Source organism: Bubalus bubalis, chromosome 2 (genome assembly GCF_019923935.1).
Source record: "Bubalus bubalis isolate 160015118507 breed Murrah chromosome 2, NDDB_SH_1, whole genome shotgun sequence".
In the NCBI taxonomy this organism is placed as follows: domain Eukaryota; kingdom Metazoa; phylum Chordata; class Mammalia; order Artiodactyla; family Bovidae; genus Bubalus; species Bubalus bubalis.
This window is the reverse complement of record NC_059158.1, coordinates 28,031,115-28,049,878: the sequence shown is the minus strand read 5'-3', so window position 1 is coordinate 28,049,878 and position 18,764 is coordinate 28,031,115. Positions and strand designations below refer to the sequence as shown.

At 38.1% G+C, this 18,764-nt stretch overlaps 1 protein-coding gene across 3 annotated transcripts in view; it reads right to left on the bottom strand.

Annotated features, from left to right (window-relative positions):
* The window catches only part of PKHD1 (PKHD1 ciliary IPT domain containing fibrocystin/polyductin), a 445,850-nt gene that overhangs the window by 13,591 nt on the left and 413,495 nt on the right, over nt 1-18,764 (bottom strand). For 2 of the 3 annotated variants that reach the window (XM_044929073.2, XM_044929078.2), the window contains 5 exons: nt 18,214-18,349; nt 16,942-17,029; nt 11,566-11,673; nt 5,256-5,414; nt 1,167-1,289 (listed from right to left, as the gene is read on the bottom strand). In XM_044929073.2, coding sequence (XP_044785008.2) covers nt 1,167-1,289; nt 5,256-5,414; nt 11,566-11,673; nt 16,942-17,029; nt 18,214-18,349 — 614 coding nt within the window. The remainder of the gene's footprint in view (nt 1-1,166; nt 1,290-5,255; nt 5,415-11,565; nt 11,674-16,941; nt 17,030-18,213; nt 18,350-18,764) is intronic. The other variant, XM_044929075.2, reaches the window with a different exon arrangement.

Below are 18,764 nucleotides of genomic sequence, written 5' to 3'. Positions count from 1 at the left end.
TCCTGAATTTGCATGCCATGATATGGACAAGCTTCTGGAAACCAAAATCAAAGTAGTCTTAGATGGAATCTAGAAAAGAGTTCCTGCCCTCTTCTCTCAAACTCAATCCTTCACACTCCCACCCACTCATATTTCCTACTACTTTCTGATGCAGGTCCAGGAGCTGGATGGAAAATGGATGGCTAATTTCATAGGAAACTTAAAAAAAAAAAAAACAAACCCTCATTTCCTCTGTGGGAAAAAAATGCAAACGGGCAAGCAAACCGATATAGAGATACACACACAGTCACCAGAGTTCATTAAACTCGTTAGAAGCAGAATGACGTCAGACTGCTACGGTTTGGTTAAACATCCACTCAGAACCAGTAAGATTTGGATTCTGTTTCAAGCAGAAAATATCATGATAATCAGTTATTACTTAGAAAACAAGCAATATTTTTCTCTTTAGAGCATAGGTTTCAAAAATCACATCTATGGAAGTTATTTAGTATTTTTCATACACCATATTCATACTTGGCAAATCTATCTTGTGTTCTGCCCATTGTCTTTGTAATTTCTGTGTCCTCAAAAACACAGAACATTGGTCCGAAACAAATGCTTATCTTTTCTCTGCTTGGCAGCAATTCTAATGGCCATTTAACAATATAACAAGCAAAAATCATCTGGCATCATGCACAATGTAGGCTAATAATACCTTTCACAAAAAGTACGACGACACAGCAAAGCAGAGCTTAACAAAGCTGACATTTCTTGAGGGTTCTATATTCCATCTAATTTGCATAGTTGGTATTGGGCAACTCCAGGCCCTTCGTTCCAGATTCAATTATGTTGCCAAACTGGCAGCTTTGCAATAGCTGAGGGAAAGATTATATGCCTATACTCTGGTTTTCCTTTTCTTCATGTAATGAATTCAAATGTTAAACCAATAATCTTCTAGTAAGAAAAAACATATATGAATGTCAACTCGAATCATTGGTTAATAGCTGAGTGAATCAGCTGGACTTGTGTGTTCTTTTGCTGGGGTATAATTTCCTTGAGAAGAAATAACAAAGGCTAAAGAAGGGTCTATAAACTAAATTGATTCAGAAACTGAGAGCCAGCAGGAGGCTACAGTTCATACACCATGGGTCTGTTTTTGTGGGAATCATCCTATTGTTTAAGCTTACCTTCTGCCATCATGGTGACTTCTTTTTCAGTCTCTACTTGTGACCCCTGGTGTTTGGGTAAGACATGGCTGTGATTCCTTTGATCACTAGTCTGAGTTTCAGAAATCTCTTCGTTTTTTATTTCTAAATTAATGAAAAAAATTAGTGGTTTTTTTTAAGAATAAAATGACATATTTATTGCAAATGAGCCTTAAGTGTTAGGATATTTCTCTTGTCCACTCCCCCCAAATCATTGTGATAAATGGGCAGCAAAATGCACACCATATCCCAGAGCTTAAGGAATAATAAAATAAAATCCTATATACTGACCACTACCATGGAGATATAAAACTACTGTCCAATATGGTGGCAACTACATGTGGTGGCTGAATATGTGAAATGTGTCTGTAAACATAAAATACACACTTGATTTTTCAAAAATGCAAAATACCTAGTATTTTTATATCCATTACATGTTGAAATATTATTTTGATATTTTAGGTTTGCTGTTCAGTAGCATTGCTAAGGCGTGTCCGACTCTTTGAGAACCCATGGACTGCAGCATGCCAGGCTTCCCTGTCCTTCACCATCTCCCAGAGTTTGCTCATACTCATGTCCATTGAGTCTGTGATGCCATCCAACCATCTGTCGTCCCCTTCTCCTGCCTTTAATCTTTCCCAGCATCAGGGTCTTTTCCAATGAGTCGGCTCTTCACATCAGGTGGCCAAAGTATTGGAGCTTCAGCTCCAGCTAATTTGAGGTTAAATGGCTACTAGAAAATGACACTACCTGCCTCGTCATATAACCATGAACATGGTTTATGTTTTCTTTCTGTTGACCAGAGTGGCTATAGAATGTTCCTAGTACAGTAAGTGCCCTACGCATGAACCTTCAAGTTGCAGACTTTCAAAGATTCGAACATGTGTTTGAGTGCCCAATCACATAAGTTAGGTCACGTGTCTGGCATACATTGTCACATTATTGCATCCTCTACAGGTGCTTGTGCTCTTGTGTGCTTTCCTGCCCAGTACTGTCTAGAGTACAGTAGTACAGTATCTTTATTTCAAGCCAGATCTTTAAGCGGACGACTTCATTGAACTTTTTGCTATGCAACACAAGGAGCTTACTAATGAAGACCTGATGGAGTCGGAGCCCCAGAGAAAGGACGAAAGGAGACAAGAGGAATAAGTACCTGAAGAACCAAAGAGATTCATGATGCAGGAAATGGCCAGGGGATTTTCTTTATTTGAGGAGGCACTGTTAGCATTTGAGGCACAGGACCTGAACATACAACAGTACATGGAGGTTGCAGAAACTGTTCAGAATGCAATCCAGTGGGATAGTGTCATCTATGATGAGAAAAAAAGAGCTACTATCCAGATATCACTGGATCCTTTTTCCAAGAGGGTAGATAGAGTTGAACCCACCAAGGAACCAGAAGCTGTGCCATCAACATCAGGGTTGCATGAAATTGCAGCTTACCCTCTAACTCCTATTGCTAAACATCCTTTAGCTCTACCATCTCCCACCTCCTCTCTCTCCTTCAGTCAGTAACTCTTCTTGCCAGTTTACTCAATGCCAGCCCCTATATGCCAGCCGTTGTATTACTGTATTTTTCAAGGTACTATAAGATTTTAAATGCTTTATTTTTTGTGTTTGCTTTCTATGTATTTTGTGTGAAAATTATTAGAAACCTATTACAGTAAAGTGCAGTACTATATAGCCAATTGTGTTAGCTGGGTATCTAGGCTAACTTGGTCGGACTTACAAATTTGACTTATGAAAGTACTCTTGGAAGAACTCATCCATATGTGGGGACTTACTGTATTTTTTTCAGGTTTTATTTAGAAATAATTATAGATTCACAGAAAGTGTCAAAGAAACATACAGGGATGACCTATGCACCTCCACTTAGCCTTCTCTTCACATCAACAACTTACATTAACTGTAGTATGACATCAAAACCAGGAAACTGGCATTAGCGCAATCCACAGAACTCATATAGCTGTGTGTATTTGATCGAAGAGTTTATATCTTCAGTCAGCTCTTGACTGAGTGATGCTTTAATTCATTTATTCACTAAATATATTAATAAAAATACATGTACATTCTTCATGCCAGACACTGTTCCAGGCACTAGAACAATTGTAAGTATGAAAGATCAGGTCCCTGCCCTTCCCTGATGGCTCAGATGGTAAAGCGTCTGCCTGCAGTGCAGGAGACCTGGGTTTGATCCCTGGGTTGGGAAGATCCCCTGGAGAGAGAAATATCAACCCACTCCAGTGCTCTTGCCTGGAAAATTCCATGGACTGAGGAGCCTGGTAGGCTACAGTCCATAGGGTCGCAAAGAGTCAGACACGACTGAGCGACTTCACTTTCACTTTGGATGGCAGATGATAAGCAAATAAATTATAATATAACATCAGACATGATGATTGTTTCAAGAAAAAGCACTTTTGTGATTGATTTGAGCAAAACTGATTGATTTTTTTTTTCATGAAACACCATTTTCACATTGAAAGCACTTGAAAGAAAAACTGAAAGATAAATTATGGTTATTCAAAATTGGGTATTCGAGAGATTTCTTTTATAAGTAAATGAAGTAAGCCTGTAACTTTAAAGAAATAATTGATAGAATTTGTCATCAGTGATAGAAATCAAGCTCACATTGGAAATTTTAGAAGTTTAGAAAACTTTGTTATAGACTACCATGAGCTTCACAGAATTTCTAATTCTATTGATATTAACATGTAGTTTTTTTTTAAATTGTAGAATGAAATATATTAATATCAGCATTTGGTATATCTATATAACTCAGTGAAACAACATTTACCAAATGGCCAAAACATAATTTTTCAAAATCACCTGTGGGCAAAATTCAAAGTACAAGGTAGACTTGTGCATTTTCATGTAACAGAATAAAAAAGTATATTGAGATGTACCTTTAAGTAACTATCTCTGGTCTAGTTTGGGTGCAGCCACAAATTAGAACATCTGCTGTATATGTAAAAGTTATTAAAATATTCTTCCTTTTCCTACGAGGTATCTATTTGAGGCTAGACTTTTCTTCAGCTACTTCAGTCAAAACAATACATTGCAACAAACCAAATGCAGAAGCTGCTAAGAGAATCCAGCTGACTTTTCTTAAATCAGACATTAAAGAAGTTTGTAAAAAATACCATTCTTTTCACTATACACATTTTACAGCACAATTTTTAAGCTAAAAATATGAACCTTGGCTCAAAATAAAGAGCATCTAGTAGAATTTCCTTCTCCAGCTTCTCTCAGAAATCCAATCACAGTGAACAGTCTGGTGGTGGCACCCTACTTTCTGCTATTTCCTTTCTTAATTTTTCACTTTCTCTCTTTGTCTCTCTTCATTCTGCCTTTTTATACTCACTCTTCCTTATCACTTTGTTTTCCTAGTATCTCCTAATACCACAAGGGTTTTATCCATGTCTATATCCCCATCTCACCACCCCAAAAAAGAAAAAAAAAGATCAGATCCTGGGAAAATGCCCAAGAACACAATTTTTATGCTCCTAGGGAAAAAGAGGCGAACAAACAAAAAACCCAAGCATTCTCTTCCTTCTTCTGAAAAAGAAAACTATTTCCCCTTGATTGTAGAATCTGCCTTTTGGAAGGTCACCTGGGCTGTACCACACAGTGTTTCAGAGAGTGGGGTCCAGCGAGAACCTAACCACCTGGTTTGATCCTGGTGGTGAGACCTTGGGAAAGTCACTTCGCTTTTTTGTGCTTCATGTGCCATATCTGAAACACAGAGAGTACTCGGTACCTATTTGACAGAGCTGTTCTGAAGACTGAATGAATTTAAGTCTCTAAAGTACTTAGAACCCAGTCCATAATGAGTATTCAAAAAATAAGAGCTGTTGCTATTATTATTGTTATTATATATTATTAATATTGTTGTTGTTATTCAGGATTAGGCAATCCTTGTCTCTATAAATTGAGCAATTTGGCTGCACACTGCTTGATATGTTACAGAGGCTCATAAAATATGTTTCTTTGAGGGAAGAAAAAGAATAGTTAGTATATTATACATAATGGTATATTTTTTCAGATATTTTTATTCAAAAACAATCTACATACTTCTGGTTTTGCTTTTCTTAAACCAACAGCCTACGAGGCAGCACAGAGCCAGCCACGAGACCCCTGAGCACAGGGAGGCGGCCATGATAATGGTGGATCTCTCGGACGGAGCCACAGGTAAGACAGCAAACGACCTGGAGCGAGCTGTAAAATTGACCCCTGTTCAGAAAAACAAATAAATACAAAATAAGAATAAGATGCTAATATAATAAAATATTGTGGAAGAGATATGGTTAAAACAGTACCTGGCACATAGTTGGTTCAATAAATATTTATTGAATTAGATGATTAAATATATGAATCAATAATAAATGCAAGACTCCTATTTCTGATGAACTGAAAGATTCCAACAATATCATATGATTGTTATTTCCAGTTCTGTTCATTACAATGGGAGAATTCTTCCCATGCTCTCCTATTTTCAGACCTACTTCCTCCACCAGTGCAAAACTGAAGATTCATTCTTTCAATTCAGTTCAGTCGCTCAGTCGTGTCCGACTCTTTGCGGCCCCATGAATCGCAGCACGCCAGGCCTCCCTGTCCATCACCAACTCCCGGAGTTCACCCAGACTCACGTCCATCGAGTCGGTGATGCCATCTAGCCATCTCATCCTCTGTCGTCCCCTTTTCCTCCTGCCCCCAATCCCTCCCAGCATCAGAGTCTTTTCCAATGAGTCAACTCTTTGCATGACGTGGCCAAAGTACTTTATGCTCCACTAATTAGAGGAGAGAGGAAGGAAGGAAGGAAAGGAGGGAGGAAGGGAGGAAGGAAGGGAGGGAGGAAGGAAGGAAGGGAGGGAGGAAGGAAGGAATTGTAACTGAGATAAACATCCAAAGCATTATGTTGAGTGAGTGAAGTCCATTTCTAAAGGGTATTTATGATGTGTGTTAAGGTTAGTTGCTCAGTTGTGTCCGAATCTTTGCAACCCCATGGACTGGGAGCCCACCAAGCAAGAAAACTGGAATGGGTTTCCAGTTTTCTGGAATTCCAGTGGGATTCCAGTTTTCTGGAAACTTCTCCAGGGGATCTTGCCAACCAGGGATCGAACCTGGGTCTCCCGCATTGCAGCAGATTCTTTACTATCTGACCCACAAAGGAAGCCCTGTATATATAATATGATTCCATTTATATGATATTTTAGAAAAGACAATTATAGAGATAGAAACCAGATCAGAAGTTGCAGGGATTCATAGGAGGATGAGAGGACAGAGGAAAAACATAAAGGAGACCTTTGGGAAATGTTCTGTATCCTGACTGTGGTAGTGATTATATGAATCTCTCTCTCTCTCTCTCTCCCTCTCTCTCTTTCTCTCTCTCTCTCTCTCTATATATATATATATATTTGAATTTATAAAATAACCTACCAAAAAGATCATTTTTACTGTATGTTATTTCAAAAGTAGAAAGTTTAAGACTTTGCCTATAATTTGGGGAATGACAGATAGGTTCATTATCTTAACTGTGGGGATGGTTTCATGGACGTATAGATTCATCAAACCTTATTTAATAGTATACTTTAAATATGTATAGCTTATCATATGTCAATTATATCTCCAGACAAAAGTTAAAGAAAAACACTTGGTTGTGAACATATATTAGTTATAACCGGTGTTTTTGAGTAGCTCATTCAAAACAAACAAACCCCCAAATCTCTGCTTTCATCTGAATAATTCAGGCAAAAACAGAGCTTTTATTCCTTTGACTGAAGGAAACACTGTGTTTTCTTTGCTGCGCTTTCCTTGGGCTGAACCTGACACTGGATTGGAAGTCACAGTTAGATCCCTAGTCTCTTGACTCCTGGCTGACTTGGTCCCAAAACTACTATAACAAAATTATCTAGAAATGCTTCTCTTGTGTGTACATCTTATACTTGAGCCATAGTTGGCTTGTTTGTTATCAATTAGTTGCTTTTTATGGACAACTGAATAAGCTAATTCTAGCCCAGAGACAGAGGGATGGATTTTACTAGGGATTCACAGAAGTAAAAAAACAAAATTCTTCATTCTTTTATCCATTTTCCAATAACTGCTCAGTGATTGTTTACTTCACCAAGTAGACAAGTTACTGTTCTCATTCTTAAGATATTTACAAGCTAATAAATGAAATAGGAAACACATACAAATGTAATACAAATCAGAATGTGACCCATGCCACCAGAATGATGCAAGTCAATTGCTTTGGAAGTTTATTTTCCATTAATATGCTTGGGGAAAGCATTTCATAGGAGGGAGTATCTAGGTGGGGATGTGAAAGTTGAGTAAATAAAGACAGAAAAGAGAAAAAACGATCTATACTGAAAAAAATTACTGCCAAGAAATACCAGGAATTAATGCAGGAAAGATGTGAGGCAAATTTGGGTGGGCATTACATGTAAAAAGCCAAAAGACCTGTGACAACATTCTGAAGTCAATGTCATAAATGGAAAAATTCTGAGTGAAGAAGTGGCTTGAGCCACCTGAGATATAGAAGAGTAGGCCATGGCAGTGTTTAGAACACAGATAATGACACAGAGGCTGAAATCAGGCCTAAGGTTTGTAAGTCTAGAGCAGTAACCTGGGTCTAAGGGTGGAGACTACCAGTTTTTAAATATTTTCAACAAATGCAATCTTAGATAGAATCTCGGTATACTCACCTATTCATAAACAAATATTTATTTGTGCCTATGATGTGCCAGTTTTTGTTTTTGTTTACACTGGGGATGTAATGCTGAGCTAGGCAGCATTCCTGTCCTTTTTGGAATTTAGGTTCTAAGGCAGAATAGAGCAGGCAGGCAATAGACAGACAAGCAAATACTCAGATACTCTTGACACCAGGAAGTGAGGAATTCCCAGCTGAAGACCGAGAATGGCTGGAGATGGGAGGAACAAGATTGGGATGGTGGTGTAGACAGAGCGAGGCAGAAAAGAGCTCTCTGAGGAGATGACATTTGAGAAGAACCTGGGTGAACTGGTGAGTAAGACATGTGAATTTAGGGAGGAGGAATATTCTAGACTCGGAAATAGCAACTGCAGTTGGGTCAGGTGGCAGAATGCATTCCATCTCCGCCCGGCAGCCCTGGAGAGCCCCCTAAGAGTCCCAGGACCCCAGGAAATGGTTAAAGAAACCACAGCCTAGACAACAGTAACAACAGTGCACGTGGAAAGGCTGGGCGGGAAGTCAGTAGAACAAACCTACAGACACCTTGCCCTCTGGGGAATGTCTCAGGAAGTTCAGAAATGGATAAATGAGCTGGATTAGTCCACATGTTAGAAAGACTTATGAGGATTCCATACACACTTGGTCAACCTATGCAGTTTCTCAGTTCCTCAAGTTTTATATTTCCAAAATAGCATAGTGATTATAGTCAGTGATATCGTGTAATAAACTTCAAAGTCGCTAAGTGAGTAGGTCTTAACTGTTCTCAGAACAACAAAAAAACAATGACAATTATGTAACGTGATATAGATGTTAGCTAACACTACAGGGGTAATCATATGGCAATACATAAATATATTAAACCAACATACTGTTGAGCTTAAACTTATACAACGTTACGTCAATGGTACCTCAATAGCAAATAAATATATACATGTATATTAAAAGAATTAAGTCCTTAATTATGTCTTTGATGTATCTACAGAACTGAAGAAATGTATGTCTTTGTATGTAGCAATTAATGAAACATTGATTAAAGTGACATCTATTTCCATTAAAAAAAATAAAGACATGGACAATCTTGGAAACTTTAGAAAGACAGTTGGTCAATCGCCATGATCTAAAATCAGGAATCACATCTGCCATTATCTGCCATCTCTGGACATTAAGTAGATATTGAATTTTGTCCCTTTTCTTCATTTTAAGAAAAATAAATAAATATGAGACAAAACATAATAAAATAGGAATAAAGATGAGTTCCTCTCTCTAAGGGATAAGAGGGAAAATAATGAAAATGATTGCAATCCTCTGTTTGATTCAGAAATGAAACAACAATAACAGATCCATGAATAAATGCTTGTCACAGCTCTTCTATTAGAGCTTGTCACTGATTGGTCTATCCATGTAAGGACAGGCCAGGATAAGCTGCTTTCCCAAATAATTCCAGCCCTAGACATTGATACACCTGGAAACAAGCAGTCACTCTCAGGAGCTATACTGTTAATGAACATGAGGTTATGGGGTCACAGAAGGGCAGGCCTTCTGATGTTTTCTATTTCTTCTTCATCTCTTCTGTCCTCATTTAAACAGAGCCTCGCCTCACCTTGTAGAATGTCTTGAAAATGACTAAGAATAATTTAAGGAAAATGATAAAGAAAAAATGCAAGACAAATCCTCAGTTAGGGGACTTTGCAAGCTGTAGGTAGAAATTAAAGGAAGCAGTAGGCCAGTAAATGTGAACACCAGGGTCAGCTCAAAATCACAGTGTCACCAAGAAGCTTCTGTCTATGCTATAGTTTACATTTGGTTTTATAACATATGCCTTCAAATAACCTTGATAAGGTATTTAGTCTTAGTTAACTACTGAGAAAACTGTAGGGTAATGGCCTTTTAAATATCCAACAAGCTGGGACCAAAATATCCAGCTCTGAATGTGTTACCCTTCAAAATATATCTTTGGGAATCCCACGGTCAAGGCACTGAACATTCTCCATGAATCTGTCCTTTCATTAGGACAACATCACAGATATCAAAAGAATAGCTGTCTTACAAAATTAACAATACTACCCGACCCCAAATGATATTCTCTTTGGGAAGAAAAATGGTTTAAAACTTGGAACTGAGAGGGGGGAAAAAAAGATTACAGATCTTATCAATGTCATAAAAGAGGATTTTTGAACAAATTCATCCAAGGTTTATCAAATTCTCTGGAACACACCTTTTTTGAACTTAATGTTTAACATTTAGGGGCCAGTCTTGTAAATTTGTAGAATATTGGGTAAATTGAAAATCATTTTCATCCAGTAAGAATCTAAGTGATATTCGTAGATACACAACTCAGAAAAGATTAGAGTTTGGTTGCCCTGTATCCAATATAGCAAACTGATTTCAGAAGTCTTTTCTTTCCAGGCTACATGAACTATACACCTTGCTATCCTCCTGGTTCCCACATTAAAAAGTTAAATAACTTGTTGACAAGTGTTCATCATACATTTTCATGAGAGCCATATTTTTAACTTTTTGAAAGTATACCATGGTTTGAATTTAAGTTTCATGAAGGAGAACTCATATCTGGCCTTAATTAAATATTTGTTGCTGGGGTTCAGACAGCTCACATGAAAACATTTCATTTCCTTTGCCATTTCCAATATCTAAGAGGTTTAAATCCACTCATGATTGTTCTGGTGTATTTTTTAAAAGCCTTGCATTATCACAGCTGATGCATTAACTACTTTCCACAGTTGCCTGTCTTAAGTATCAGACTAATTTCCCTGACTCAAATTAATACTTGATTATAAATATCAACTTTTCAGTTCAAACGTAATGCTAAAATTTTTAGAATTTTTCTGATGCTCCCTTAGGTGAGGAAGGTTTTTTCTGGTAAATTACAATATTGGATGCAATATCTAAATCATTTTCAAGTGGTAATTGTGTCTCTATCAGAGTTTAATCCTTTATAAAAAGGATGCCCAAAATTGAACTCTCACCATTCCTCTGAAGAGTGGAGACTGGACTCTATTTATCATGGAAATGGGAGAGTAATATTTTTCATAAACTCATCTGTCTTAAGTAGCATTTATTCACTACAAAGTGATTGAATAGTAGTACCCTCTAACAAAGTGAAATTTGTCAAGAATGCTTCAGAAGGGAGATTTCTTTTGAACGTTTTCTCAGAAAGAACTGGATTGTATAAACAGTTGACACACACCTTCCACCTACAGTTCTAAAGGACCAGGATTTTGAATGTGTATAGTCATCATTTCCAAGGTGGGGGTGGGGCAGTGGAGGAGGCAGGCAGGACTAAAAGATAAGGTTTCATAAAACTCAATACTCCATGACTCTCTTCCTTATAAATTAAAAATGTTAAATTAATATTCAACCAAATTCCATCAAATGTCATAGGAAAAAAAGTAGAACATTCAAAGTAAATTTTAACAACTAGAAGAAAATGTACATTTGGATTCTTGCTTACCAGGAAGCAATACTTGCTCTTCAGGCTGAATTTCGACATGTGTTCTTGCTTCTCACACCATAATGATATAACCAGGGGAATTTTTTCTCTAAGCTACAGTGACTCTTATTCATGAGAGGAGCTAGTCCCATTATAAAGGAGAAGGGGCTATATTTAAAAAAGAAAGAAAGAAAGAAACAGATAATAAAATGTGTTGAACTTACCTGGAGGGGAAGTGACAGTAAAAATAAAGTGCCAATTTGACCCAGAGATCAAAACTGCCAAGTTGGAGAAGCTCACATAACCATCTTGAGTTTCTGCGTGAGTACATCCTACAAACAAACACAAAACCGAACAGTGAATGTCAGTCACCTACGCTAGAGCAAGTTCTTCAAGTAATCTCTGTAGAGAGGCAATTGGACAATAAAGAAAAAATTAATGAAAAAGGTTACTAAATCCATCAGGCTTCTCTTAGGCAAATCTTGAAACCAAGTAAGTCAAGACAGAATAATAGTGAGTGCAAGTCACTCAGTTGTGGCCGACTCTTTGTGACCACATGGACTGTAGCCTGCCAAGCTCCTCTGTCCATGGAATTTTCCAGGCAAGAATATAGGAGTGGGTTGCCATTCCCTTCTCCAGGGCATCTTCCTAACCCAGGGATCGAACCCAGGTCTCCCGCATTTTCAGGTGGATTCTTTACCATCTGAGCCACCAGGGAAGCCCAGAAGAATAGTAACAACAGCTAACATATATCAAAGTTCACTCTGCCAAACATTGGGTATTCTATTCCTTATTATATACAAACTACACAACACCACAAAATATACTATTATCTACAGTCTAGAGAGATTAGGAAACAGGCTCAGGAAACATTAAATTACTTGGTGAGAAGGTTATAGATCAAATCTTCCTGATTTCATAAAGTTTGTATTCTTAGCCACTATTGGGTAAGAATACACCACTTCCCAGGTGGTGTTAGTGGTAAAGAACATGCCTGCCAATATAGGTTAGACATACGAGACGCGGCTTCAATCCCCGGATGAGGAAGATCCCATGGAGGAAGAAATAGCAACCCACTCCAGCATTCTTGCCTGGAAAATTCCATGGACAGAGGAGCCTGGCAGACTGCAGTCCATAGGGTCACACAGAGTCAGATACGACTGAAGCGACTCAGCATGCACGCATGCATTTTATTACTAAATGTCTCTCAAGAAAGAAAGTCTACTATCTTTCTTGGTGGTCAGTTTCTAGGCTCTGCCTCTCTTCTAGTCAAGGGATCTGTAGTTTATGTGGTGGCAGAGTGAGGCCAATAGATTAGGAGCACAGCTATGCGTCAGATCAGGACTGATAAAGACTACCCTGTTCAGCAACTTGGATTGTCTGCACTTTGGTTTCTCTGAATAAAATGCAAAAAGGAAAGCTTACATTTTCTAACAATAGGCCATCCATTTACAAACCGAAAGAAGGAAACTGAGCTCCAGACCCCATTCACAATGCCATGAATTAGTCTTCTGCCTCCACTATCCTCAAATGACTTTGCTAAATAACAGCTGCTCCATTTCAGTTTGGAAATGTCACTGTGATTATTGGTATGATGGACAATGAGATAGGAGAGTGCTCCTAATGTTTAAAAACTGGTTTTGAGATCTTTAAGGCTGAAAGGTATCATAAAGATAGAATATGCACAGTGTTACATTTTTCAATTCAATTGCTCAATCCTTTTTAGGAAAACATTGTCTTTCCTCATCAATTTTGCAGAGCTAACTAAAACTTTCCTTTTCAGAAACATCTTTTCCTTCATCTCTTCAGAGTCCCAAAATAAATAAAAATGCCCAGAAAAATGGAAATAAATAAGCCAAGACTCAGATAAATGATAGGCGCCCAAGATAAATGCCGTTCATACTCTTTAAAACCTATATGCATCAAAATTATGGTCAATAAACTCTTGCAAACAATGAACTGCAGAGTACAGATGTTCAACATGAAATCGTTTGCTGCAGTTTTTCCTTTGACAAACGTCCTTATTGTTCCCATCTTTGGAGGAATACAAAGCAGCATTTAATCGAAATGTGTCCAGCGAGCACAGTGAGTCTGCCTCATAGAACAGCCGCCAAACTGCCTAATGGAAAGTACTTTAGCTCCAAATGGGCTTGCTTTTGTGTTAAATACCAGCTTGCCTCAGAGATCTCTACAAAGATTCCCATATATATCTATGATATTCTCAGATTTGAAGCATATGTGCCCAAAAGCGTAGGCAGTTTCTGCCAAGTACAGTACATTACTCTGGGGCTCACCATATCTCTGGAATGATAATTGTAAAACAGACAAATGTCATTGACAGGCTCCCTGATCAAGCTGGGACTGGCTGAGGGAACCTGGGAGAAGATGAGGTGTTGGACTTGAAGCAAGATTGAAGTTGATTACATGATTTATCAGGGAATGCTACTTGAATGTGATTCTATAAGGAATAGGGTTTTAAAATACCTTTTTAGTCCAAATTCCACCCCCACCCATTCCCACAACTATCCATCTTACCCCTAGCTATCTACACTAACAAACTATTACATCATTAATGTTGATATTTTTAAAATATTAACGACATATTTTTCTACAACGAGGATCTATAGTTAAATAACAAAGGATCTGAAGGACCTAAAATAATTATCTTTGAGTATATAAATCCACAGGGCTTCCCAGGTGGCATAGTGGTAAAGAACCCACCTGCCAATGCAGGAGATGTAAGAGATGTGGGTTTGATCCTTGGGTGGGGAAGATCCCCTGGAGGAAGAAATGGTAACCCACTCCAGTGTTCCTGCCTGGAAAATTTCATGGACAGATGAGCCTGACTGGCTACAGTCCACAGAGTTGCAAAAGAGTTGGACATGTCTGAGCACACACACAGAGCACACGCGTATAAACCCACTGTTTGGTTAACAGCTAATCTTTTTTTTTTAACTGAAGAGGATTGACTGAGGTCAAAGAACATGAAGTTAAATTGCAGAACAAAAGGTTTAGGCTAAACATATAGATATGATTTTGTTGTTAATTTATTTTTCTGCAGGAAATACTTAAGTCAGGTGGTCTATGCCAAATAGTTTTGGTTCCATTTTCTCTGAAGTTAAGGAGAAATAATTCATGATGGTGTTGAGAGATACTCTCAATAATTGAAATAAACTGTTTGGTGATGTGGGTATTTCTATAAATAATTTTTTTCCAATTTCATGACATTCACACGCACATAAAATGTATGCATGTTAGACACCCAGACCATTCCTCATATGTTCACATTGAATCTCCAAACAAGGACAATGGTGACATGACAGTACTGATCCAGGGGAGTCCGCTCACTTGAGCCTGACTTGGTGTTAACACAAGAAAATAACAAGTGGTTTAACGCCTTATTCATCTTGCATGATCCAGTATGATTCTAAACAAGTCTGTGAGGATATCCTTGGGATAACTGAAAGAAAAGTAATGAAGAGTCTTGGGTAATATGAGTCAGGAGTTGGGGACAGTAGAGTACAGAGGCTAAGTAAGGTATAGTGGATGAGTAGGTATGAGGTGGGAGAAGGCAATGGCACCCCACTCCAGTACTCTTGCCTGGAAAATCCCATGGACGGAGGAACCTGGTAGACTGCAGTCCATGGGGTAGCTGAGTCGGACACGACTGAGCGACTTCACTTTCACTTTTCACTTTCATGCATTGGAGGAGGAAATGGCAACCCACTCCAGAGTTCTTGCCTGGAGAATCCCAGGGACGGCGGGGCCTGGTGGGCTGCCATTTATGGGGTCACACAGAGTTGGATACAACTGAAGCAACTTAGCAAAAGCAGCAGCAGGTATGAGGTAGGGGTAAGGCATGGAGTGTAAGGTACTGGGTACAGGTAATGTATGAAGGATGGCAAGGTACATATTTTAAAGGTGTGAGGATGAGCTTAGACTCAAAGTCAGGGTAGAGCAAGAAGTAACTGTAAAATCGGAGTCATTCTTGCAAACCAGCAATGTTGCAGATAGGCAAATGTTTAAATTGGTAAATGAGTCGTTTACAAGTTTGTAAAAGCATTACAGAACACTCAAACTAATATAAATGTCCTAACCTATATGGTGTCTAACTGCATTCTTCTGTGTGTGGATATCCAGTTTCCCCCAATACCATTTGCTGAAGAGACAGTTCTTTCTCCATTGTATATCCTTAATTCCTGTGTTGAATATCAGTTGGCCATAAGTGAGTGGATTTACTGCTCAGCTCTCTAGTCTGTTCCATTCGTCTATATGCCTGTTTTGAAGCCAGTATCATACTGTTTACTATAGTTTTGTAATATGCTTTAAATTAGGAAGTGGTGACTCTCATTTTGTTCTTATTTTTCAAGATCATTTTGGTTATTTAAGATCTTCTGCAGCTCCATAAAAAATCTAGAATTGCTTTTTTCTATTTCTATAAGAAATATTATTAAGATTTTGATAGAGATTAAATTGAATCTGTAGCTCTCTTTGGGTAGTATGGACACTTTAAGCAAAATTAGAGAAGTGGGATTACATCAAATTTAAAAGCTTCTGCATAGTTAACAATTAACAGAATGAAAAGGCAACTTATAGCATGGGAGAAAATGTTTGCAAGTCATTTATCTGATAAGGTGTTAGTTTGCAAAATATATAAGAAATTCTTAAACCTCAGTAGCTTAAACACTAATAACCCAATTAGAAAATAGGCTAAGACCTTGAACAGACATTTCTCCAAAGAAGACCTGTAAATGGCCAACAGGCATATGCAAAGATGCTCAACATCACTAGTCATCAGGGAAATACATATCAAAACCACAATGAGAGATCATCTCACACCTAATAGGACAACTATTTTCAAAAAGGCCAAAAGACAGCAAGTTTTGGTTTCTAGCAAGTTCTAGGAGAAATCAGAATTCTCAAGCACTTTTAATGATAATGCAAAATGGTGTAGCCTTTATGGAAAAGAGTACCAAGGTGCCTCACCAAATTAAAACTAAAAATACCACATGATCCAGCAGGCACAGTTCTGGGTATTTATCCAAAATAATAATAATAAAAAAAAAGCAGGGTCTTAAATAGGTATCCCCATATTTGTTTCAGTGCTATTTATATTAGCCAAGATGTGGAACACACACACACATACATAGGCTTCCCTGGTGGCTCAGATGGTAAAGAATCTGCTTGCAATGTAGGAGACCCAAGTTTGATCCCTGGGTTGGGAAGACCCCCTGGAGAAGGGAATTCCATGGACAGAGGAGCCTGGAGAGCTGCACTCTATATGGTTGAAAAGAGTCAGACATGACTGAGTGACTAACACTTTCACACACACACACACCACACACACACACACACATATATGCTACAGGTATGACAAAAATGCTCACCATACTTGCGGGACAGATGGCTCCTTAAACATTTCCTGTCAACCTTTTGCACTTTTTAGAAGATACTGGCATTGTACACTAGTGGTGGAATTTTTTTTCTCCAAATTACCAAAGATACTGAGTATTAGTGACTTTGTTATGAATCCCCAGTGGTTGCAAACATTTTTGGGCAGATGCATTTATAGTGGGTCTCCAAATGTCACAAGTACCTACCTCTCAGCACAGAATCTAATGTCCCTTCCAGGGAAACCGAAATGACCCATGGCTCTGACGGGGGCCCCAAGGACTCTACTCTCCGATTCTGGGGAAAAAAAAGAAAGGAAAAATAGGACTCAGAAGAGAATTTTGTGAAGTTAACCGAAAAAGAACAGGATTCAGACAGAATCTTTCATATACCACACATTCATGAGAATAAGCAAAGGAAAAATAATAAAATAAATAAAATAATAAATATCCTTTGTCATGTTAACAAGAATATATCAAATAATTTTATCATGAGAAGAGAGATTATTTCAAGAAAATTTGGGCAAGGCAGTGAAGAGGACAAAGGAAAGCTAAGTTTACAGAAAAGGAGCCTGACACTGTTTGCTGAAGGTTAATAAGATAGGAAAGAGACTTCCCTGGCTGTCCAGTGGTTATGCAGTTCCACTTCAGGGGGCATGGGTTCCATGCCTGGTTGGGGAACTAAGATCTCACATGCCCCACAGTTGGGTCAAAAAATAATAAAATTTATTTTTAAAAAGTGTCAGTGGATCTTGTGGCTGGTAAGGTGCTTTAAAAAAAACAACAACAACAACAACAAACATAAGGAAGGAAACATTAGGAGAACAAAGCAGGAGAGCTGGGTAAGTGCCTGACCAGAGCAAAAGTGCGGACCTCAGTCCCATGGGCTTTGTCCCTCTACAAGCATGTCATGGGATGCATTTTTTTTAAAGAGTGGAAAGTTGATTTAACTGTCATATTTCACTTCTTCCACCCATAACGTTAGTAAATATAGAAAAGATAAAATCCAAGGACTTGGACACTGAAATTAGAATGAAGCATACAGAAGCCTCTTATTGATACTGTACTTAACCACATACAGGAGAAATCACTTAAAATAACATAGAACTATAATGCAAAGGCATAAATGCCTTCACCAGCATATGAAATGGCTTCTTCAGATATAGATCCAGCACTTTGGGAAGGATAGATTTCTGAGAAGACACCTGAGACCTACTGTAAGAATTTGTTTGGAGTGAAAAAGTATTAGAATTCTACTCCTATCCATAATCATATTCTGGACTTTTTACAGAAAGTAGAAGGAAAGCAGGCTGTGCAATGGAAGGAAAATAATGAAAGTAGTTCGATGTTCTGAGTACACCAACTGTCACAGGGTGGGTGCTCTGTACACGTGTATTATGATGAGGACGGAGTCTGAAACATGCTCCGAATACAATATGGTACCCGGCTCCAAGTAAAGATTGTTACCTGTGCACAAAGTACCTGCTTATCCAGAAACACGAGCTGTGGTTGTACTGTGAGTTCTTTTCCCACTTCTCCATCTGAAGGCTGGACGAGGACTGAAAGACCATAAGGCCGAACATATATCAAGTTCCCAGTTTTGAAACTGCTTGTGTTTCTGCCACATGTTAAAAAAGAGAAGAGAATCCATGCCTCAGATTTCAGATATCATACCACTGTAGTGTTTTCCATAATACACCATTACTAGTGAAAAGGTTTGCCTTTGTTTCTAGAAACTAAATAATACACTGTATAGCAAACATGAACTTACAACCAAAGAATAATTATATATGTACTTTATATGTTCGCTTCGCCGTAGGAAATGATGAAATAGGTGTGTGAGGGATGGGGTGGGAGAACATATATTATGAACTTAGATTTAATCACAATTTATTAACTCCAAAAAATCTCAGTGAGGCATCATATCACACTAAAACACTTAGAAGGTAGGGATATTTTATAAGTATGCTAATAAACCAGATTTCCCCCAAAAGGATCAGATTTTAGTGCTTTTCCATTTTCCATGGTGTAAA